The sequence below is a fragment of the Taudactylus pleione genome, unplaced genomic scaffold (assembly GCF_031769625.1).
Source record: "Taudactylus pleione unplaced genomic scaffold, aTauple2 ptg000073l, whole genome shotgun sequence".
NCBI classification, from domain to species: domain Eukaryota; kingdom Metazoa; phylum Chordata; class Amphibia; order Anura; family Myobatrachidae; genus Taudactylus; species Taudactylus pleione.
Window position 1 is genome coordinate 3,224,455 of NW_028284475.1, and position 25,170 is coordinate 3,249,624.

The following is a 25,170-nucleotide window of genomic DNA, read 5'->3' on the forward strand; positions in this document are numbered from 1 at the left end:
TTTCAGTCTGCCTGTGATTTGAGACTGGGACAGAGGTTCACCTTCCAGAAGGACAATGACCCGAAGCATACTGCTAAAGCAACACTCGAGTGGTTTAAGGGGAAACATTTAAATGTGTTGGAATGGCCTAGTCAAAGCCCAGATCTCAATCCAATTGAGAATCTGTGGTCAGACTTGAAGATTGCTGTTCACAAGCAGAAACCATCCAACATGAAGGAGCTGGAGCAGTTTTGCCTTGAAGAATGGGCAAAAATCCCAGGGGCAAGATGTGGCAAGCTCACAGAGACTTATCCAAAGTGACTTGCAGCTGTAATTGCCGCAAAAGGTGGCTCGACAAAGTACTGACTTTAGTTATGTGAATAGTTATGCACGCTGAAGTTTTCTGTTATGTTGTCCTAAATGTTGTTTGATTCACAATATAAAAAAACACAACTTCACAGTTGTAGGCATATTCTGTGAATGAAATGATGCACACCTTCACACAATCCATTGTAATTCCAGGTTGTGAGGCAACAACACATGATAAATGCAAAGGAGGGTGAATACTTTTGCAAGGCACTGTATGTTCTACATTACATGTTGAAGCTATGAAGATCAATTAATCATGTCTAAACAAATAAATATATTGAACACAATGTAACATATATTTTGTAAATTGTCAGAAATCTATACATGTTGTTATAATTTGCAAACCATAATTATTGCTTGCTTCACTTCTAAAAACCTTCTTCAATTGCAAATGATTCCTCTGAGTTGGAAGACAAAGCCGATGGAAAATTACATACTTTTGTTTTTTTACTTGGTAGTGTTGTTTTTCATCTCCTTGGTTTTTAAGTAAGTGTACATTCCCAACAATAGCCTTCACTAACTCCTATGTATTTACTTTGTTTCCCAGGTTGTCCTGAACACCAAAAAAAAAAATAACAGGTTTTGGCACAGTCTGACCTTCCACAAAGTCATTCTACAACCACAATAACTGTAGATAGCTTCTTGAAATACAGCCACCATTATGTAGATCTAAATATAACTATCATTAATAAAAATATAACATTATAATTTAGCATTTTGCACTAGCTGATTATAGTTTTGCATTGATCACACAGTTATATATAGGTTGGATGTCCTTTTAGTGTTTGCATGGGCTTCATCCAGGTGCTCCAGTTTCTCCCTTGGTCCAAAGACCCACTAGTAGGTTAATTGATTTTTAAAAACTTGGCCCTAATCTATGTATGCATTCTACAATAGATTGTAGGCATTGCTGATATAGAGATCACCCAAATAAAATGATTTTATATTTTAGCGCTGTTTAATATAGAGTTTAGGTAAAACTGTTTTATTAAGGAGACAGTCACATCATCACCACGTGTATATGCACATTCATTTCTAAAAATGATTGCTTATTGGGATATATGAATCTACAGTAACTTATTAATTACCCCATTGATGCAGTTAAAATTGTTTACATTTTAAGCCATTTCATTACACAAAGCTCACTACATTCAAATATGATCCCATACGATGTAATAACAATGGATACTTCATCCTCTGTTATATGTATATCTACTGTTTATACAGTACATCATTATGTATTGTACTGTATATCTTATATTCAAGGGGCACCAAAAGCAGACTTTGTGATGATGCTTAGGGTGGCAATCCATGGGTTGTGCACATCTGGTTTGAAGATGAAAGCTGTGTGGATTTTTAGTAGGATTTTGTCAGAGGTGCAAGAATACACAGTAGTGAGGTGTATGGTTATTATGGCTGCCTTAAGTATGGCATTTTATATACTGATTATATATTTCCTACCTCTTTTTAGTAGATTAAATATTAATTGTTGTTTATCCACCCTGACGATTAAGTGCAAGGGAACAGAAGAAATGTGAAAAAATGTTGTGGGTGGGAAGGGAGTGGAGGTTAAAGCAACATAAATCTGTTAGAAACACCAAATGGTCTGTCAGAGATGGTATCTATCCTACTCCAAGGATATTGGATCTAATTAAAAAAGAAAGTGTGGTCCAGACTAGCTGTCTCTTAAGATGTGTTTAACTTAATTTTTTAGATAAATAACTTCCATATTTTCTAAAGATGGCAAAACATAGGCTATGATAACCTTGGTTATTTTTAGATCTAAAGCATTTTTTATTCTCTTCATAGTTTTCCACCCCCTATGTAAATCTGTTTTATTAAATATGTGATTTGAATGTGTTTTTAGAAGTAACTTCTACTAAATTGAATAATTATTTATGGATAATGTGCATTTGTATGATAGTGCTATCAGCTTTACTGGTAGGCTTATTAAAATATTAACACTCTATAATACAAATAAATGAATACAATTATTTAAGAAAATGTAATGAAAATGATAGCACTTTACAACTGCCAGATAAAAATGTATAATTAAATATATAAATGTAATTATTTAAAAAATATTGAAAAAACAAAACAATCATCATTAGTTGTATAGTTTATTAAAATATTGGTATACAGATTAGGTAACATGGGTAGAATGATATTATAATTAAAGAAAAGATCACATACAGTGACAAGATTTCCTTTGTTAAGTTAATGTTGTAACCTATTAGATAAGAGGTTTGTGATTGAGGTGTGTCTAGGCATGATGTTATCTAACTAAGTGGCTTTAGTCTCCACCCTATAACATTGTGCTGCTGTATATAAAGGGATAGCTGTGAGGGGTTTTACATACCTTGTACTGAAGTAAAGCTGTTCAGAGTATCGAAGCTATTGAGTAAGTAATTTTGGTAGTGTTTGGCCATTTTTATCTCTCTCTCTTTCTATGTTTCTGCAATATGTACACAATTTGGAAATATACTATTCTATCATATTATATTTGAGAAAGAGAATTTAAAATGGAAATATATGTATTTAAAATGCAACAATGTAGAAGTTTCAGTGACAACTGATGATCATTTTAATGTTTTACAAGAAATGTCATTATATAGAATAAAGTATATAAAGTTTTAAATTCTTATTTTAACCTAATTTGTTCTTAAATATTAAAATATCTTCTTGTATTTGAATGTGTAGAGATAAAATATACATTTATGCAAATAATATTGGTAACATTTTCTCTAGGTATATAAAAATGACAAAGATCAACCTATACATAAGTATTTTACTGCTAAGTCTATATTACCAGCAAATTATGGTAAGTAAAGTTTATTTCAGAGTATTTTCCATATTTAGTTAAAACTGAGGACATAGTTATAATTTATTGTTTATGGATACAGCACATTCAAATGTAAAATTTGCACCATCACTATTTATACCTTTTAATCTAGATAGACTAACAACAACAGAACCAATGTTTTTATTGTCTTGATTTGTATTTATTAAATATATTAATTAAAAAAATATCTGCCTGATAGAAATATTTTAAAGTTATGTTCAGGTTTAATATTACTATGCACCAAATTAAAGATAGACTTATATAATGGCTGAATTTCTGTTATTGTATAATAGCTAGCTGATAGATAGGAAAGTCACCAATTGAGAATAATGCATACTGGTTTTTTTCAATTGACAGGCTGCAGGTATACAGAAAGCACAAGGTAAGATATATATATATATATATATATATATATATGTGTGTGTGTCTATCTTTCTATCTATGATTTAGAAGCTACAATTTCCAGAATGCTAAACATTCCATAAGTTTTGCAATCAATATTTACAGCTACTGTATGACCTTGCACACTAGAAAAAAAAAATACATTTGGGATTTTACCTTGTTCCATAGGATATGACTGTTCAGATATCTGGAAAAGAAACAAAACAACAACAAGTGGAATCTACACAATAAAACCAAATGGTACTAGTGCCTCTTTTAAGGTGAGACAATACACAAAGCCTGTGTGAGAACCACAACAGTGATATGTAGGGAAATTGTTACACTAAATGGATTAAAATTATATATATATATATATATATATATATATAAAAAATGAACAAAGGGGGTGCACTCACCAGTCTTCTAAAATGAGTTTTTATTTCATCTTTTTAAAAAAATTTTTACAGCATCCCCTTTGTTCATTTTTTGTATGCAGGGATACAGGTGATCCCTTTTGGGTGGCTACCCCAGCAATTGGATTTTCAGACGTGAGTGTGGACTAATACTGGACTTTATATATATATATATATATATATATATATATTAGTACACACACAGATTACATACAGTATTTGTAGAATTAAACATCTGGAAAGAGATTAAGTCTTGTGGATAAAGGTAATTTTTCCATCAGTCAGGAGCATTATATATAAATATAATGGGGGCTAAGGAAGGTGATGGGGGCTGGCTGAGGAAGGTGATGTGGCTGTGGACTGAGGTAGGTGATTGGGCTGAGGTAGGTGATGGGGCTGGCTGAGGAAGGTGATGTGGCTGTGAACTGAGGAAGGTGTTGTGGGCTGAGGAAGGTGTTGTGGGCTGAGGAAGGTGATGGGGGCTGAGGGAGGTGATGGGGGCTGAGGGAGGTGATGGGGCTGAGGAAGGTCAGGAGGGCTGAGGAAGGTCATGGGGGTTGAGGAAGGTGATAGGCGATGGCTGAGGAAGGTGATGGGGCTGTATGCTGACTGAGGAAGGTGATGTGGTCTGAGGAAGGTGATGGGGACTGAGGATGGTGATTAGAGGCTGATGGGGGTGATGAGTGGCTGATGGAGGTGATGAGTGGCTGAGGGAGGTAATGAGGGTCTGAGGATGGTGATGAGGGGATGAAGACAGTGATGAGGGGCTGAGGACAGTGATGAGGGGCTGAGGACAGTGATGAGGGGCTGAGGATGGTGATGAGGTGCTGAAGGAGGGAGTGGGACCAACTTGCAACCCACTGGCCTGGTCTGGACTCTCTGGAGGGATACACTCACTGGTCTGGACTTTCTGAAGCGACTGGAGGCTGGTCTCCTGCAATTAGCTCTGCAGCTATCTGTGACAGCCCAGCAGGTGAGGTCACTTAGTCTTCTGTAGGGGCTTGGGGGGAATTAATGTTTGTTTTTATTTATTTTTGTGGCTGTGAATCAGTGTGTGTTATTTTATTTCCTGTGGGAGCAATCATTGAATCATTGGAGGGGGGCACCACTCCCTTAGTTTGCCAGGGGCGCTTGGACCCCTAGATGCACCCCTGTACTCACAATAGCCTCCATGTCTGTCAGCTGCTTCTCTGCCCTATCGCGTGCCTCAACCGCCACCATTTATAGATGCCCCACTACTGTGACTGTAAGTTGGGGTCTGGAGTTTGTTACATCAGAAGCTATATGGGAGTGAAGCAGGCGTGAGGGTTGTGTGGGGACCTCAACCGGAAAGTGTCCTTGAGTCAAAGTGTGTAGTCTAATGTGCATGCGCACACTCATGTCACGACATTTGTTTTGTCACCATTGGAAAATATCTATCTTTCTACCTACCTATGAGTGTATTTATATAATAGCCAATATCAGTCCCAACTGTTAATATATGAAATTAAAGAAATAATCTGCTCCCCCTGCAGGTCTTCTGTGAAATGACAATGACCAGAGGTTGGACTCTAATACAGAAACACAATGGAGAGAATGGGTTATCCTTTGACCAAATGTGGGCTAACTATGAAAATGGATTTGGAAGTCTTGGAGGTAAGTGGCCGGTATATAGTCGAAAATGTAGACACTAGAATGCTGACAAAGTCTGAATGTCGCCAAATAGAATGTAAACATGACGTAATGTCGGTAGTGTCTTAATGTCAACATCATGAATGTCGACAGGACATGTTAGAGTAAAGGTTAGGGTTAGGCTGCAGTTAGCATTAGGCTGCTGTTAGGGTTAGGCTGCAGTTAGGGCTTAAATGCATGATAAATGCTGTCGACATACCGACTGTCGACATTCAGATTGTTGACATTTTGTACCACACCCAAACGGCTTGCAATTTAACTTTTATTTGACATTTTTGGTTTCAAAGTACCCATGCAAGAAGTTATGACGGGTTTACTGTAACAGGTGGAGCACTCAGCATAATATGTGACAGCTCTCTCTATTATACATGAGGAACATTTATGAGCATTGTCCTACAGATAACTGTGGATAAGAAGGTGTGACCCATCAGCCAACCAGATACTGATATTTTTATCTAGAGAACCGCTTTAATACATTAGCTGCAAAGTAGTTAAATAAATGATTCATGTATCTGAATGATGTGTTGTTACTGAAGGTGAACACTGGCTGGGACTCAAATACATTTATCAACTGACACATCAAGCATCCAGACCTGGCACATTGCACATCAGCATGGGGGACTTTACCAACAATGAAGCTTACGCAGAGTACAGTCCTTTCACCATTGGGGCTGCAAAAGTCTTCTACAAGCTCTCAGCAGGAAAATACTCGGGCACAGCCGGTAAGTGGCCAGATAATATTCCCTCTGGGTGATACAATGTAACAATTAATATATCAGGATTCATTAACAAATGCATGGTTATATTCCTCATTGTAGGAGATGGTTTCCGTGGGAATATTAGAACTAAAGCGACCAATCAGCGTGGCAGCTATTTCAGCACTCAGGACCGCCCCCATGACAAATGCAATCCAATGTGCTTGGTCGATGACATGATGTTTCCAAGCTGCAGTTCCTATAACAATGCTGGCTGGTGGTTTAACGCCTGCGGAACGGCAAACCTGAATGGTGAATGGCACGGTCCACCAGATATTTATGGCTGGGAGTCTTCACTGTCTTGGCCAACATGGAAGCCCAACGAGTCCCTGAAATTCAGCAAGATGTATCTGATTTATAATTAGTAAGAAAAAATATGTTCATAAATACTTCTCAGTAGTAGATAGAAGTCAGGGGTTTGGGAATGTAAGTTGGATAGCATTTAATTTAAATTAATTTTATATCATCTTCTCAAGATTCACGTATTGGGACAAATTCAGCAGATCCCTGAATAAAGTATTCTAGAACAGATACAATATAACAGCTTTAGTAACTAATGTAGAGAGATACAACACTGAGGAGTGGTCTACACTTACTACCTAGTAACCTTTCTATCACTGTAGCTAGATTTAAACTTTAATTTTGAATAATTTGTGTCTCTAATAACTGGATGACTGTAATTATTAAAACACACAGAAACACAAACACTAGGATACTATATCAGTTTATAATCTATTGGCGGTCGGCCATTTGGACCTTTATGAAATTCCACTACAAAGCCCCTTCCCCGGAGTTCATCTGTGCGTCCGACTGAGCAAGGGCTGAGACGCGCACGGTCACTGACTGCATCGGTTACTATATTCACTTCGTTATTAATGTTGGGTGGGGGTGGTGTCAGGGATAAAGGAGTATTTTTTGCAGTTCAATTACTTTATTAATTTCTTATGAAACATATAATTAGCCTAAGGGGGTCTTCAGTGTGTGGAAGTGGAATTATTAATGTAATAGACGTGTTAAGAAATGAAAGAATGAATATTATCTATACAAATAAATTGTTCCCGCTAATCTAGCACAATAAAAGTATATTACACACATTCCGCGTTTGTGACTCATTTCCGAAATAATTGAGATATATTAGCCATGGCGGTGACTGTGTGCGCCTCTAAATCAGGTTTATATACTCAGAAGATATATAAAAGATATATTTAGCTATGGTTTCTATTCAATGCATCAACTTCAACGATCCCCGGGGAAACCCATTAGCCTAATAAGAGACCCAGAATGATAGACATGGCTACTGGACACCATCCATCCATATTGGCTCCAGTCACAAAGGGCTAACGTGTAGCATGAATATTACCTCTGTCTCCTTGAATTTAGGGGAGGTGTCTCCCCAGAGCACATACATTAATACCCTACTTTTATTAGCAATAGGAGGGGGGGGATTGCCTCAATTACTGTATGAATAATACATATTAGTTGGGGTGGTTACATTTGTGAAATATGCTGAAGCCACGGTCTCTTGTGAATCACCTTATTGACCTTTGTACCCCCAATAACGCCCTATCTGCACGTTAAAGTCGGCAAATGTGTACGCAGTACATCGGGCCATGCCCGCTCCCATTTGGTCATCAATCGCATTGTCAGGTCGTCAATACATGCAGCTCAACCTGACAATGTGACTGATGACCCCATGCTGCAGGATGCGGCTGACATATCGGGCGGTCGGGCACCGGATTGTGTAATGTGTACCGGCCACCTGATATGTCAGCCTGCCGCATAGCTGGGTACACACATCACTTAGTGTCTACCCAGTTTACGTGTCCTGCACAGATTTGAACAACATATTCAAATAAGATACAGTAGCCATATTCTAATAACAAAACTGCAAAACTTACATCAGCAACTAAATGTGGGACGAGGGTCACACAACAACTATCATGAACCCTGCTTACAGTCATGGCAGTATATCATGGCTATAGAGTATATCATGGCAGTATATCATGGCCATACAGTACATCATGGCCATACAGTATATCATGGCTATACAGTATATCATGGCAGTATATCATGGCTATACAGTATATCATGACAGTATATCATGGCTATACAGTATATCATGGCAGTATATCATGGCTATACAGTATATCATGGCAGTATATCATGGCTATACAGTATATCATGGCTATACAGTATATCATGGCAGTATACCATGGCTATACAGTATATCATGGCTATACAGTATATCATGGCAGTATATCATGGCTATACAGTATATCATGGCAGTATATCATGGCTATACAGTATATCATGGCAGTATATCATGGCTATACAGTATGTCATGGCAGTATATCATTGCTATACAGTATATCACGGCAGTATACAGGCCGTAGGTAGAGTAGTGTGGTCGGTGCCATCGCACAGGGCAACACAGGTCAGGGGGCGCTGTTTGGGCATGTCACATTTCTGTTTATTATCATTCTTGCTTGTAGCTTCCTCTTATTTCATCCCCAGCATCTCCTGGCCTCCCCTATCTCTTCCCTGGCCCTTCCCCATGAAGCCATTGCCCTTTTTTGGGTGCATTATGTCCCTTTGAAAAATGAGGGGGGTGCCAATGCTCTTTCTGGCACAGGGCACCAAAATGGCTAGTTATGGCTCTGGCAGTATATAATGGCTATACAGTATATCATAGCATTATAGTACATCATGGCAGTGTATCAAGGCAATATATCATGGCAATACATTATATCATAGTTATACAGTATATCCTGGCAGTCTGTCAAGGCAATATATCATGGCAATACACTATATCATAGCAATATAGTATATCCTGGCAGTATACCATGGCAATACAGTATATAATTTATTTATTACCAGTTATTTATATAGTGCACACATATTCCGCAGCGCTTTACAGAGAATATCTGGCCATTCACATCAGTCTCTGCCCCAGTGGAGCTTACACTCTATGGCCCTCATTCAGAGCCGTACGCTCTGAGCAGAGCGCACGCTCTGAATGAGGGCCGGGCTCCATGAAAATGGAGCGTCCTCCTGGACGCTCGTATAGCTGTGGGTCACCACCCACAGGCTATACGAGCGTGCATTGTGATGGCCGCGATGGTCGTGACCATCGCGACCATCGAAATTGCGAGCCGGAGCCTGCGGTTGAGGTTTTCAACCGCAAGCTCCGGAGTGATTTTGGCTCTATCAGAGCCAAAATCACTCCCACTGACATCACTAGTGATGTCAGTGGGCCGGCTTCTGACGGGAGGCGTTCCCGTGGGAACGCCCCCGTCAGGGAGGCACGTCCCCGGCACGCCCACCAAAGGGGGCGTGCTGTCAATCAACATTGACAGCACGCCCCCTTTGATCGGACACAACGAGCGAAGGACTTTCCTTCGCTCGTCGCGTCTGGCGCATGCGCACGACGGAGCTCCCTCCGTCGTGCGCATGCTCAGTCCATAACATCGACCCACTTGCGAGCGGACAGCCGCTCGCGAGTGGGTCTGAATCAGGCCCTATATGCCATATCACATGCGCGCACACCTACACACTAGGGTTAATTTGTGTTGGGAGCCAATTAATCATGGCAGTATATCATGGCTATACAGTATATCATGGCAGTATATCATGGCTATACAGTATATCATGGCAGTATATCATGGCTATACAGTATGTCATGGCATTATATCATGGCTTTACAGTATATCATGGCAGTATATCATGGCTATACAGTATATCATAGCATTACAGTACATCATGGCAGTGTGTCAAGGCAATAAATCATGGCAATACATTATATCATAGCTATACAGTATATCCTGGCAGTGTGTCAAGGCAATATATCATGGCAATACACTATATCATAGCAATACAGTATATCCTGGCAGTGTGTCAAGGCAATACAGTATCTCAAGGCAGTGTTTAAAGGCAATATAACATTGCAATATATTATATAATGGCAATAGAGTATATCATGGTAGTATCTCATGGCAATATGTTATAGCAATACAGTATGTCATGACAATATGTCATAGCAATACAGTATATCATGGTAGTATGTCATGGCAGTACAGTACGTAGAGTATATCATGGCAATACAGTATATAATTGCAGTATATCATTGCAGTACAGTACGTATATCATGGCAATGCAGTATATCATGGCAATACAGTATATAATTGTAGTATATCATGGTAGTACAGTACGTATATCATGGCAATGCAGTATATCATGACAATACAGCATATAATTGCAGTATATCATGGCAATATAGTATATCATGACAATACATTATATCATGGCATTATACAGTATAATGACAATACAGTATATCATGACAGTATAACATGGCAATACAGTTTTATCATGGCAGCATATCATGACAATACATAATATCATGGCATTATATTTTATAATGGCAATACAGTATATCATGACAGTGTAACATGGCAATACAGTATGTCATGGCAGTGTGTCATGGCAATACAGTTGATCATGACATTATATCATGGCATTATACTGTATAATGGCAATACACTATAACATGGCAATACAGTTTTATCATGGCAGTATATCATGACAATACATTATATCATGGCATTATATTGTATAATGGCAATACAGTATATCATGACAGTATAACATGGCAATACAGTATGTCATGGCAGTGTGTCATGGCAATACAATTTATAATGACATCATATCATGGCATTATACTGTATAATGGCAATACAGTATATCATGACAGTATAACATGGCAATACAGTTTTATCATGGCAGCATATCATGACAATACATAATATCATGGCATTATATTTTATAATGGCAATACAGTATATCATGACAGTGTAACATGGCAATACAGTATGTTATGGAAATATTACACAATGTATATCATGGAAATATATATTCTGCAATGGTCACAGAAAGAGACGGCACAGATGGACAATACATCAGCCCTTTAGCCCATGAACTTACTAATGTCAGATGTTTTACCATCGGTGTGATAGTGCATTAAAAATATGCTGCACACAACAATGTTCTAGCATATTAAATGATGCCTCTAACTCTCTCCCTCCTACCAGGTTAATGCATCTCATTTCCCATCCCCTGTAATGCAGAACATATACCCTGCATGGCAGCCCACCCCCTCCACTGTAATGCAGCATATACCCCCTGTAATGCAGCACATATGCTCTGTAATGCAGCATATACCCCCTGTAATGCAGCACATGTTATGTAATGCAGCATATACCACCTGTAAGGCAGCCCATGCACCCATTGTAATGCAGCACAAGTCTCACTGTGGTTTGTAGGTGGTCATGGAGGCATGGCCTCATAGCACAACCCCGGTCTCTCTGCATGACACAAAGCAGATCATCTGACCAGGTTTTTGGGCAGAAAAGGCCTGTCTGCCCTTTTGGCATTTGCCAGATGGCCAGTCCGGCACTGGAACGGGCATCTTCTTGCTATGTGCATGGCACAGAACAGGAAAGAACTCTGGCTACATGCCCATGAGAAGGTTCTTTTGAGGGCATAAGCATTGTTTTCCGCCCTGTAGCAACCAAGAAATGCCAATTTCATGGAAGGAGAGAAATGGCTGAGAACTGCCCATCCTATAATCTCCCAGAAATGTACATGAGATACACATGTATGAACTGTTTGCTGAAATTCGCTAGTGTAGGGCGCATACAGAGACCCATGCTACTCAGAATCAGGCCCGCAGTCTACAGTATAAGTTCAGAAGACATGGTAAAATACTGTCTGTGGGTTTACACTGCTACATTTTATTATTTTTTAATTAACGTATTATTTTTATAAATCTGCAATAATGCAATTTAACACATCTTTGGATTTAAATTTAATATAATTTTATGCTGTTTGGTAGCTTGATTGCTGGAAACACTGCATCATTGATTAAAGTGATCTTTGTAATAATAAACTGATGTGTTACTACATGAATATGCTGGCACTTTATAATTATTAATATTAATAATATTTGCTACATTTTACATAACACATTAGTAATGCATCAATCAAAATTTCGAAGCATGATTATGTTGTAGCAGCACTCACAATAAATGCCAACCATTAAAAGAGAACATAATGAACTTTCACTGCAATAATTTTGCAAAGTCAAAAAATATATATTTAATTGCTACTATTATTTAGTAGACTTGTGATTCATCATATGTCCCTTTTTTTAGTTTGAATGTATAGTTGTATAATACATATACATTACTATATTACTTGGGATGGAATTTTGTACTACTTCCCTCAATTTGTCTGCAGTGCTGATTATGTGTAAATTACAAAACAGAAAAGCAAGTTTGAGAAAATGGTTTCACAAAGGGAACCGAAGGGAGGACCTATAGACTTGTCTGTAGAATATTCTACATACTTGTATTTCAACTGTCTGAGTATGTAGCCGGTTTGCATAGAATAAGTGTCTTCATCAGATTTCTTTTTACTATTCTTTCCCATGGTTTACATTGAGACGAAAAGATGACAAAATTGATAAAATCTGGTCACATTAAATATCTTACTACTTTTCACAAAAAAGAATTATCTTGCTTTGAAAATGAATAATTTGTCTAAAAACATATTGTTAAAGGTACATAATTAATGTTAATATACACAACTCAATCAAATAAATTTTTGAACTACAGTTACATAGCCCCATCTCCATATACAGGTACCTTTACTTGCTTATTAACTAACTGTATGAAAATACTAATTATCATGGACCAGGTTGTGTTTTTGTTTATATTAATACACACAGCAATCTGCTTATTACTAATACATAGGTCTTCCCTGAGTTTGTTGTGTGTTTCGATACAATGCCCAATCCGGATCTAAAAATTATAGAAATTTTTTTTATGTTAAAGATTATGTTAGAAGAGGACAAATAAGTTTTCAAAAAATATCTTTTGGTGTTATTATGAGAATCTGAAATAAAAATGTTCTGAATATCTCAGGAGAGCAAAGTGAAAAGTCTGTAAATTAATTTGTACAAATATTACAGTAATATAAATCTACAGTATATAAAAAAAATATCTAAATGTAAAAGCCTTTCTTCCTGCATCCTTTAAACATTTTCCTATTTAATATTATTTATTTACTTTATCATAAACAAACAAATTATTATAGTCTTTACTGTATATATTTCTTATTTCGGACTATTTTTGTATAATTTTTTTGCATCACTTTGAAAAATGTGGGCTTGAAACTATTTTGGCAGCATTGAAAAATCATAAATTACTAGAATTTAATCTCATTGTTATTAATGGGCTGTAATATTATAACAAATATGTTTTAGATTACGTATTGAAGGTATAAAAAAAAACATGTCTTGTCTTAATACATAGAAATATTGAAATGAACATTACATTGCTGAAAATTCACCAAAAAAGTATCACATCAGACTGTTGTCAGTTTTCATCTGTTGTAAATTTGTATATATCACTATGGAACAATTGCCTTAAGAAATCCTTTCAACTGCATGTCTGTCGTCTCTGAAAGGATTACACATTTTTCTTAATGTACGCTTCCATAGATTTTAGCAGTTGAAAACTATTTATATTATGTGCAAATTATTATACTTGTAATTATTGTGTATTCAACTTCATAACACCTGCTTCATTTGCAAATGTTTCTTCTGAGATGCGTGACAACATTAAACAATCTTGTCTGTCTACTTGGTAGTGTTGTTTTTCCACTCCTTGGTTTCTATATAAAAATTTACTACAATTGCTTTCACTGACTCCTTTTTATCTTATACACAAGAACATAACAAGTTTTGTCAGTTTGACCTTCCACAAAGTCATTTTACCAGTGGTGTAACTAGGGTATTTGGAGCCCAGGGCAAGTTAAAAAATGAAGCCCCCTCCAAAGTATGTGCGTGTGCCTAAGGTGTGTGTCCAAAAAGTAGGCATGGTCACATGTCACAAGGGGCGTTGCCACTGGAAAATGGAGGCATGTCAACATGATAAACCACCATTTTTCATCACTCTGGGAACAATCCTTTCAAAATGGCCCTCTTGCAAAGCCCACTGTAGTAGTGCCCCTTATGCAATGTTCCCAGTAGCAGTGCCCCCTGTAGTAGTGCCTTATACAGTGCCCCTTATACAGTGCCCCCAGTAATGCACCCTTATACAGTGCCCGCAGTGGTGCCACTTATACAGTGCCCCCAGTAGTGCCCCTTATACAGTGCGACTAGTAGTGCCCCCCCTATGCAGTGCCCCCAGTAGTGGTCCCCCCTATGCAGTGCTCCCAGTTGTTCCCCTTATACAGTGCACCCAGTAGTGGTCCCCTCTATGCAGTGCCCCTTATACAGTGCCCCCAGTAGTGGTCCCCATTATGCAGTGCCCCAGTGGTGCCCCTAGAATGGTCCCCCTATGCAGTGTCCTCAGTAGTGCCCCTTATATAGTGCCAGTAGTAGTCCTCCCCCTATGCAGTGCCCTCAGTAGTGCCCTTTATATAGTGCCCCCAATAGTAGTCCCCCCTATGCAACACTTACCTGAATCCCCACTCCTGCCGCACCTGCCACTGTCCGCTCCTTCATGCATCCGGGGGATACTTCATATTTAAAGTAAAGTCCCAAAAATGGGTGTTTTCGGGGATTATTCCTCAAATATTCAATGATAAATAGGCCCCTAAATCTTTAAAGAGGTTGATCCATTGATTTAAGAAAATCCAGACTTTAGGCCCAATAAATTTTCAGAATTACAGCTATGGACACAATATAGGGGGAGTTCATTTGGAAAAACTTTGCGGAGTAAAGTTTTTTATGGATCCTATTTAAAAAAATAAATAAGTGAGCCAGTCAGTACAGAGTCCAAAGTACAGACTGAAATGGGGTTGCCATCTCTTTTCCACTGTTTCTAGTTATACTTTCTCTGATGTTTGCTACAATATAATACTTTATATATCAGGCCCCCATAACACTTAGGCTGGCAAAACATAGATTAAAAAGTGTCTTTATTCTCCACATTGTTTTCCAACCCTTGGTGTAAATTTTTTATAAATCCTAAAGCAATAACATCATATTAGTATAGTAATATGATTAATTTTATGCTTTTCATGGACAGTAAAGTCTGCACTCAGTAAATCAGGATTTATAAATTATATAATACTATTCATTTCATGTATGTACACAAATTTTGTTTGAGCCACAAAATTATTGAAAATATTGTATAAAATTACCTTCAGGTTGTGTGTTAAAGGTGTATATGAAAGATAAATGCATTCTCTGTTTAGATTTGGGTCCCATTCCTAAGATATTTCATTATGGTATGCAAATACAGTTTACCAAAATACGGAATATTCTGATATCCATAATACGCCTGGTCCCAAGCATTTTGGATATGGAAGACTCAACCTGTTCTGCATATTGATAAATAGATCCAAAACATCCAAAAAATATTGTAGGATAAAACAATACTTAAAAATAACATTTAAAACATTTGTCTAAATCACAGGTTCTCAAATTCGGTCCTCAGGACCCCAAAGAGTGCATGTTTTCCAGGTTTGCTCACAGAATCACAAGTGGAATAATTAGCTCCACATGTGAATGTTGTAAAAGGTGTCAGTGAGTAATGACTACACCTGTGCACCTGCTAAGTGACCTGGAAAATGTGATCTGTGTGGGGTTCTGAGGACCGAGTTTGAGAACCACTGGTCTAAATAAAAGAAATTTGTCAAAGGTAAAATATAACACCACCAATAGAATTTTCATATTTTTGTTGTACATTACTTAGTATCTATACTTTGTTTAGGCTTGAAATATATTGCTTTTTACTGTAATGTTTTTACTAGGAATATGTTTTTTACAGAGTTCTTAAAAGTAACCTTTAACAGACTGTATAGTTAATTGTAGAAATTGTAAATTTGCTTGTTAGTCATATCAGCTTTAATGACAGATGTATCAAAATCATGATAAACCATAATAGATATTAGTAACATTGTTATGATAGTACTTCAGACAGAAGTGTTTAATCAAATAATATTATATATATACATATACATACATACATACATACTTTAAGTAATATTTTTTGACTAATAAAATGAAAAAAAAACACAATTGACTGTATCCATATATTGGTGTGAATTTTATGTAACAGCTGTAAAATTGTTTTCTTATTAAAGAAAAGATCACAGACAGTGACAACATACCAATTGTTATGTTAATGCTGTGAACTATTAGACAAGAGGCTTGAAACTGAGGTATGCCCGAGGCACTGTTATACTGTATAGCTATTGTAGATGGTTTTAGTCTCCACCTTATACGAGGGTGCTATAAAATGGGATATCACTGAGGGATTGTACGGTATCTTGTACTGAAGTGAAACTGTCCAGGGTTTTGAGTAAGTCATTTTAGATGTGTTTGAACTCTCTTTTTCTCTCTCTCTATCTCATTTACTAAATTTGGCAACATGTTATTTTATAAAATTGTTAAACAGATTTTAAAATTAAAATTTGTTTAAAAAGCTGAAATTATTGTAAGATTGAGGATTAATTTTAATACAACTTTTCTATGATGTTTTACAATATATTGATATAAAGGATAATGCAAGTAAATCTTATGTTGGCCTAATTTGTAGTTAAACAGCAAACCATTGATTAAATTTGGTTGTGCAGAGATAAAATATAACTATGATAAATAAAATACAATTATAAACATATGCAATTAATATTCATAAACATTTTTACAATTATAAACATATGCAATATTCATAAACATTTTTTAGGTATATAACAATGACAAGAATCAATCTATACAGATGTATGTTACTGCTATGTATACAGTGGCATCAAATTATATCACAGGTAAGTACAGTTTTTATCTACAATTGTTCATCCTATTTGATGAAAATACAAGATATGATTATGTTGTACATTATATATAGTCGCACATTCAGCTATGTTTCAGCATTTTTAATTTGTACCATCACTATTGGCATTTTCTAATATCTACATTGTAGAACATCAGAGTCAACAGAGGGAAGCTAATAGTATCCAATTTTTAAAGGCTTACTATTTTTGGTGACTAGAGGCAAAGTTTACAGAAATCCACCAGAATCACTCACCACTGGATACAAATAGCCGCTCTGATTTTGTGCTTTAAAATTGCCAGGAAAACTTGCCGGTTCATCTAGCTTAATTATGCTATCTGTCTGGGCAGAATATAATAAAGAACCACATTAATCACACCTATTATTGTGTTCCTGCTTAGTACTCAACTAAGGGGCCCCCACAAATAGTAAATATTGTGATGGGCCATAATAATTGTATTAATTTATTATTATTATCATTATTATTATTATTATTATTATTATTATTATTATAAGTAAAAACATTTTAAAAATATGAATAGAATAATGTTTCTGTAAATTAAGGCCATATTAAATAATACAAAAGTGTATCCATGCTGCCACATGTAGTACCACACATTTGTAATATAATTGGTGCTTCTATCGTTAATTAATTAATTAGCATAAAACTATTTTTGTCCGCATCATTTTTATTTTTTTCTTTAATTTGTCTTTATTAAATATATTAATGGGTGGAAAAACATTACAGTTTGCCATTAGAAAGCATAAATCAGTTATGTACAGTTTTGATTTAAATGTGAGCAAAATAAAAGATTTATAAAATGGCTAAATTATTGTCAGTTTATGATAGATATATAAATACATGAGAGTCATGTAAGTAGAATAATCTATACTGTTTCTAATTTAACAGAGTGAAGGAATAGAGACTGCAAAAGGTAACATATATATATATATATTGCATACTATCAATTTGCAAGTCTTGTAGACTTGTAGTACTATTTACTTGTAAATTTCTGGCAAAGTTATTTTTAAACTTATCATCCATCTATAGCATATATATTTATCTAATATATATGTATCTAATATCTATCTACTGTATCTATCCCATATCTATCAACCTCATATCTATCTACAATATGTATATATATATATATATATAAATATATATATATAATATCTATCCACTACACGATGAAAGAACGATTGAACGATAACAACATCGTTATCATTCATTATACTGTGCAGTGGATAATGTGCCCACACTGAATATGTCGTTCGGTGCAGGCATCCTCCCTCATCCCCAAACATGCACAACCTGACAATATCGTCAGGTTGGGCAGTATGTTCAGGCAATGACAAATGCCGACAACGACCAGTGGGAGCGCGCATCAGAGGTCGTTGCCGCCATATTCACTGCACGATTAATGAACGATTGAACAATCCATTTATATCGTGTTGTGGATATGTGCCTTCTCACACCTAATATGGATATATATGACATAGATATCAATTTCATATCTATACCATATCTATCTATATATCAATCTCAAAACTTTCTTTCTCATATATGTCTATATATCTATCTCTCTATCTCATATCTGTTTATATATCTCTCATATCTATCTATTTATCTATCTCTATTATCAACACCTGGTATCCCAGGTACTGTAGTATCTCATATATCAATATATTTCTCTTTCTATTTATCTATCCATTTCATATCTATCTATTCTATTCTATCATATCTATTTATCTCATGTCTGTCTATCCATCTCATATCTATCTATCTATATATCCCATAGCTATCTAACTATCTATCTATCTATCTATATATCAAAAGCACCTGTATTAAATGAATTTAAACATAAAATTACATTCATTTTCGATCAGTAGACACTGTACTCGTCTGGGAAAAAACCCCATTGGGAGAAATACTGTTACTTTTTTCCGCAGGATACGACTGTTCAGATATCTGGAAGAGAAACACAACCTCAACCAGTGGAATCTACACAGTGAAACCAGAAGGTTACGTTGCCACTTTTCAGGTGAGACAATCCACAAAGCCTGTGTGAGGGTCATGACTGTGGTTTACAGGGAAATCATTACACTAAATTGACAGAAATAATCAATACACACACAAACACACACATATATTATTATAATAATTTATTTATATGGCGCCACAAGTGTTCCGCAGCGCCTTACAAAGTACATAAGCAAATTGTAGACAAGCGACTTACAGAACAATACAATACAGGACCAGGACATGGATAATATATATTGCTACATTAGCGACCATAACACCCAGATTGCAACAGAGCATAAGCAACCAAGTGCTAGGTGCCATAGTGGTCAGTAAGAGGTAGATGAAACTAAAGTAGGGAGAAGTACAAGAGGGTAGAAGGCCCTGCTCGTAAGAGCTTACATTCTAAAAGGGAGGGGAAGACAAACAGGGGTGACACAGATGTGGTAGATGGGGAGGAAAGAGCATGTAGCAGGGAGTTAGAATGATAGCTGGAAGGCTTTGATGAAGTAGTGGGTCTTGAGAGCCCGTTTGAAGGATTGCAAAGAGGTGCCGATATACAGTATATATATGTTTGGATTATGGAGGCAATTAAGGCTTGCTGGATTCTATAATTTAGACCACCATGCCTAAATATGCTATAAGGCATTTACAAAGTACAGTATGCCTGTATCTTCCCACACTGCCTCAAACATTTCCCCCCTCACTTAGCCGTTTTGTGGTCGTCCACACAGTGGGCGGAATTCAATTGATTTCGCGGCCCGCATCTCCCGTCTAAAGTGACAGGAGATCGCGGGCCGCTATTCAATTGTGCCAGAATTTCACGCTGATCGCGCCCATAGAGGTCAGGTTTAGCCGCGTAAAGCAGCTAAACCCGATCAAAGTGCTGGGCGCGATCGCGAAAAGTGATGTTTGGGCGCCCAAACATCACTTTTCGCACATTTCAGCTCTCATCCCCCAGGGGCTGCGAGCTGAAATGTAGCGCTTGGCAGCTGATCGCGCCCGACAGGAGCAAGAATAGAATAGCTCCATCGGGCGCGATAGGGGCTGGAGAGAATTCTGCCCAGTGACTTCAGTTTTGTGCTTTCCACCGATTCAGATAATAATTGGTGGAGACATTAGAGGGGAGATGTACCAAGCCACAAGTAGTTGTGCAAAGCAACCAATCATTTCAAAAACTGTACTAGATAAATGACAGAAGCTGATTGGTTGCTTTGGGCAAGTTCTTCACTTGACCTCTCTCCAAATCTGGATACACCTCCCCCTAAGAGAGAATAAAAAGCCAATACATGTCTTCCTTAGAGGGTGTATGGATGACTTCTACAAGTAGAAGGAGGAGAAAAAAAACCCTCCTCTGGAGAAGCTGGACATAGATTTTAAAGCCAGTTATACAAAAAGGGGGGGAAACATGTACCTGTTGCAGAACATACTTCTCTCTTCACGACTGTGCGCGCTCATCTGTACCACTAGAGGTGGCGTGGGCGTGGCAATGCCTAGCAGATTTAGCCACACTCCCTATAGTATCTGGGGTCCGTGTGTGTCTCAATGGCCTGTGTGTTAATGCTTGAACACAGAAACAAATTCTTCAATAGTCATCTCTGTTTGTATGTATGCCATTACAATCTGCACCCTGCATTGTACGGGATACATAAGGGAATATATTATTCATTTTGTTTACATGTTTAACAAAGAACGTTTTTTACTCGTATTCAGTTATGATTTCGCTTTGCTGACAGTTATTTATTCTGTCACAGGATATATACTATGTAAATGTCTTATATACTGTATGTATAGATCGTGTGTGTGTGAATAGTTAATATCTGTCCCAACTGTTAAAATATATAATTATAAGGATAAATATAAATAAAATATTCTGCTCCCCCTGCAGGTGTTCTGTGAAATGACAGCGACTGATGGTCGGACCCTTATACAGAGACACAATGGAGAGGATGGGTTATCCTTTGAGCAAATGTGGGCTGACTATGAGAATGGATTTGGGAGTCTTGGGGGTAAATGGCTTGTAACAACGTCACCTATATATGACATGTTTGCATTGACACATTATCCATACAAAGAATTGATTTAGTGTAAGAAGAGTACATAGTATTATATGTGACAGTTCTATCTATTTATGCACCTAAGGGACAGTTATGATCATTGGCTGAAGGTGTTGACCTGACAAGCAGACTGTGTAGAACAGCTTTCATATATTTTCTCCATAGTGTTTGTTTGCATCCCTTATTTATTAATGTTCTGTTGCTGTAGGTGAACACTGGCTGGGACTCAAATACCTTTATCACCTGACACACCAGGAGCACAGACCTGGAACGCTACACATCAGCATGGGGGACTTTGCAGACAATGAAGCTTATGCAGAGTACAGTCCCTTCAGTGTTGGGGGTGCAAAGGTCTTCTACCGGCTCTCAGCAGGAAACTACTCAGGCACAGCCGGTAAGTGGCCAGAGAGTAACTATTCTTCCTGGGTGATACAACTTAACAATATGTGGAAAAAGTAAGAATACAGGGTGTGTGGTATATGTCGACAATTGTCATGTCGAACATTCATCATGTAGACAGTGATAAAATATCAACATGATAGAATGTCGACGTATTGTCTCTGGTGGCCCAGCTGTGACTTACCTACACCTGATGGCTCCAGTGCGGCCTCTGTGTCCCTGCAGTCATGAGACTGTGACTTCCGGGTCAGAGCTGTGGTCCCTCAGCATTACGGTAATTCTTTCCTATCACTAACCCGCCTTCTACTGCCTAAACCTAACCTTCCCCCACAGCCTAACCCTCCCACATCCTAACCCTAACCTCCCCCGCAGCCTATCCCTAACCTCCCCCCACAGTCTAACCCTAACCTCCCCCCGCAGCCTATCCCTAACCATCCTGCAGCCTGACCCTAAAGGTGCATATCCACTACACGATAAAAATGACTGATTGAACGACTACGACATCGTTATCATTCAAACGTTCATTAATTGTGCAGTGAATATGCCGGCAACAACCAGCGATGCGCGCTCCCGCTGGTCATTGTCGGCATCTGTCATCGCCTGAACATGCAGGCCAACCTGACTCTCCTGCAGCTAACCCTAACCTCCTCCCGCAGCCTAACCCTAACCTCCCCCCGCAGCATAACCCTAACCTCTCCCTGCAGCATAACCCTAACCTCTCCCTGCAGCCTAATCCTAACCCTTTCGCAGCCCAATCATCCTGCAGCCTGACCCTAACCTCCCCCCGCAGCCTAACCCTAACCTCCCCCCGCAGCCTAGCACTAACCTCCCCCTGCAGCCTAACCCTAACCTCCCTCCGCAGCCTAGCACTAACCTCCCCCCGCAGCCTAGCACTAACCTCCCCCCGCAGCCTAACCCTAACCTCCCCCCGCAGCCTAGCACTAACCTCCCCCCGCAGCCTAGCACTAACCTACCTCCGCTGCATCCTAACCCTAATGTTTACATTCTTATAATTTCAACATTTCACATATCGACATTCTGAAAATGCTGACGTTATGAATGTCACCATTGTGATTGTCGACATTTTGACTACATCCTGGACACAGGACTGGAGGATAAAGTCACTAAAGCTATAATACTAATGTACTAGGATTTGATAAGAAATGTATTATTATTATTATTCTTCTTCATTGCAGGAAATGCCCTCTCTGGGGATGTTGGACGTAAAAAGACCAATCAGCACGGCAGCTATTTCAGCACTCAGGACCGCCCCCATGACAAATGCCATCCCATGTGCCATGTCGGTGACCTCTTGTATCTGAGCTGCAGTCACCAGCAGAATTCTGGCTGGTGGTTTAATGCCTGCGGGTCAGCAAATCTGAATGGTGAATGGCGCGGTCCACCAAGGAATAAATACTGGGCGTCTTCAGTGTCTTGGCCGACATGGAAGCCCAACGAGTCTCTGAAATTCAGCAAGATGTATCTGATTTACAATTAGCTACAAAATGTACTGCTATAAATATTTCTGTAGATAGCCTTATATCATAATATATGTACTAGTAACGAAACCTGGTAGGGTCACCTCAGTCTGCCTCCCCATTCCCCATCCCCCCCCCCCTGTTCTGGCTGCGGCTTAGTCCCACTCCATCCCATCACTGCTCCTCTGTAAGGCACCACCAACCCCTCAGCTCCATCCTACCCCCATACTTACCCAATAGCCGGTTCTCCACCTCCTACGTCTGTCTCATCTCCCTAGCAGTGTGAGCCGTTGGATGGGCAATGCATGTCCTGGTTCCCACTGCGCATGCATATTGGAGACGGAGCAGACTTTATAGAATTATATATGTATAACTTGTAAAAGTTTTTGTTAACTTTGTCTTTTCCTTATTACTTTTTGTAATTTTTTGTAACTTACGAAACTGGATATACACAATAAAATCACTACTGACAAAACAAGAAGAGTTTTATTTTTAACAATACTATGGTTAGGGTATAGAGGGGAGGTGGGAGACAAAAAGGGTGGGTTGGAAATATTAAGCATTATTGTTCTCAAGCTTATGTCAGCATTTTTGTTGGTTTTGCCTATGATTCTATTTGGTAAGTAGTAGTACAGGATTACAGTAAAAGTCAAGAACCTACAGTTGAAGTATGGAATCTGGGCTCTGTTCAACAAGAGAACAAGATAAATCTTTAATGTGTGTCAGGGTAGTTGTTACATTTAGGTTGTAGAAATACAGGCTTATCCCTCCATCAGTTCTTCCCATACCTTACTTTCACCCCCTCTCATTTCCTCCAGGAGTCAAGGCTGATGCCAATATTGTGCCTTTATAAAGAAGGTCTTCTTAGACATACTATTCCAGAGCTAGTACGCTCTATCAGTGTTCTCTACTGCATCACTCCCTCTGCTGTTTACTTTATCCCTCCAGAATCACTTCCTGTGACTTCACATTCCCTCTGCCGCTTCATTTTCTCTCTGCCACATCTCTCTCCCTGATGCATCACTTTCTACCTGCTGCATCACTCCCTGTACTGCTTTGCTTTATTTCCTGTATCGCTTTTATCTGCTGCATCACTCCCTGTACTGCTCTGCTTTATTTCCTGTATCACTTTTATCTGTTGCATCAATCCCTGTACTGCTCTGCTTTATCTGCTGCATCACTCCCTATACTGCTTCACTTTATTTTCTGTATCACTTTTATCTGCTGCATCAATCCCTATACTGCTTCACTTTATTTTCTGCATCACTTTTATCTGCTGCATCACTCCCTATACTGCTTCACTTTATTTTCTGCATCACTTTTATCTGCTGCATCACTCCCTGTACTGCTTTGTTTTATTTCCTGCATCACTTTTATCTGCTGCATCACTCCCTGTACTGCTCCACTTTATTTTCTGCATCACTTTTATCTGCTGCATCACTCCCTGTACTGCTTTGTTTTATTTCCTGCATCACTTTTATCTGCTGCATCACTCCCTGTACTGCTTTGTTTTATTTCCTGCATCACTTTTATCTGCTGCATCACTCCCTGTACTGCTCTGCTTTATCTGCTGCATCACTCCCTGTACTGCTCTGCTTTATCTGCTGCATCACTCCCTGTACTGCTCTGCTTTATCTGCTGCATCACTCACTGTACTGCTTCACTTTATTTTCTGCATCACTTTTATCTGCTGCATCACTCCCTGTACTGCTTTGCTTTATCTGCTGCATCACTCCCTGTACTGCTTTGTTTTATTTCCTGCATCACTTTTATCTGCTGCATCACTCCCTGTACTGCTTTGTTTTATTTCCTGCATCACTTTTATCTGCTGCATCACTCCCTGTACTGCTTTGCTTTATTTCCTGCATCACTCTCTGTACTGCTCTGCTTTATTTCTGCCACATTAATCTCTCTTCTGCATCACTCCCTGTACTGCTGTACTTTATATCTGCTACATTACTTTAT

The 25,170-nt window shown here is 38.3% G+C and overlaps 2 protein-coding genes across 3 annotated transcripts; both read left to right on the plus strand.

The window, feature by feature from the left end:
- Positions 1-2,728: 2,728 nt before the first annotated feature.
- Positions 2,729-6,775, plus strand: LOC148532535 (angiopoietin-related protein 5-like). Its single transcript, XM_088467705.1, has 7 exons — positions 2,729-2,749; positions 3,097-3,169; positions 3,548-3,572; positions 3,761-3,852; positions 5,499-5,619; positions 6,192-6,377; positions 6,474-6,775. The coding sequence occupies exons 2-7, from the start codon at positions 3,107-3,109 to the stop codon at positions 6,773-6,775; spliced, it is 789 nt and encodes a 262-aa protein (XP_088323831.1). The 5' UTR covers positions 2,729-2,749; positions 3,097-3,106.
- Positions 6,776-17,174: 10,399 nt separating this feature from the next.
- Positions 17,175-23,225, plus strand: LOC148532536 (angiopoietin-related protein 5-like). Of its 2 annotated transcripts, XM_088467707.1 has the most exons (6): positions 17,175-17,243; positions 18,159-18,183; positions 19,202-19,293; positions 21,160-21,280; positions 21,537-21,722; positions 22,924-23,225. In XM_088467707.1, exons 1-6 carry the CDS (start codon positions 17,175-17,177, stop codon positions 23,223-23,225), a joined length of 795 nt encoding a protein of 264 aa, XP_088323833.1. The 2 variants fall into 2 exon arrangements, with proteins under 2 accessions (XP_088323833.1, XP_088323832.1); XM_088467706.1 differs by lacking the exon at positions 18,159-18,183 and having other exon boundaries at positions 17,175-17,247; positions 19,178-19,293.
- The last annotated feature ends 1,945 nt before the right edge of the window (positions 23,226-25,170 follow it).

Bases quoted from the DNA above. Each gene is read 5' to 3' on its own strand.
- LOC148532536 (XM_088467706.1), top strand. From the start codon at position 17,175: ATGACAAGAATCAATCTATACAGATGTATGTTACTGCTATGTATACAG. The intron at 17,248-19,177 runs GTACAGTTTTTA...CCCCATTGGGAG, and splicing joins TCAAATTATATCACAGGTAA to AAATACTGTTACTTTTTTCC. The intron at 19,294-21,159 runs GTGAGACAATCC...CTCCCCCTGCAG, and splicing joins GTTACGTTGCCACTTTTCAG to GTGTTCTGTGAAATGACAGC.
- LOC148532535 (XM_088467705.1), top strand. From the start codon at position 3,107: ATGACAAAGATCAACCTATACATAAGTATTTTACTGCTAAGTCTATAT. The intron at 5,620-6,191 runs GTAAGTGGCCGG...TTGTTACTGAAG, and splicing joins TGGATTTGGAAGTCTTGGAG to GTGAACACTGGCTGGGACTC. The intron at 6,378-6,473 runs GTAAGTGGCCAG...TCCTCATTGTAG, and splicing joins AAAATACTCGGGCACAGCCG to GAGATGGTTTCCGTGGGAAT.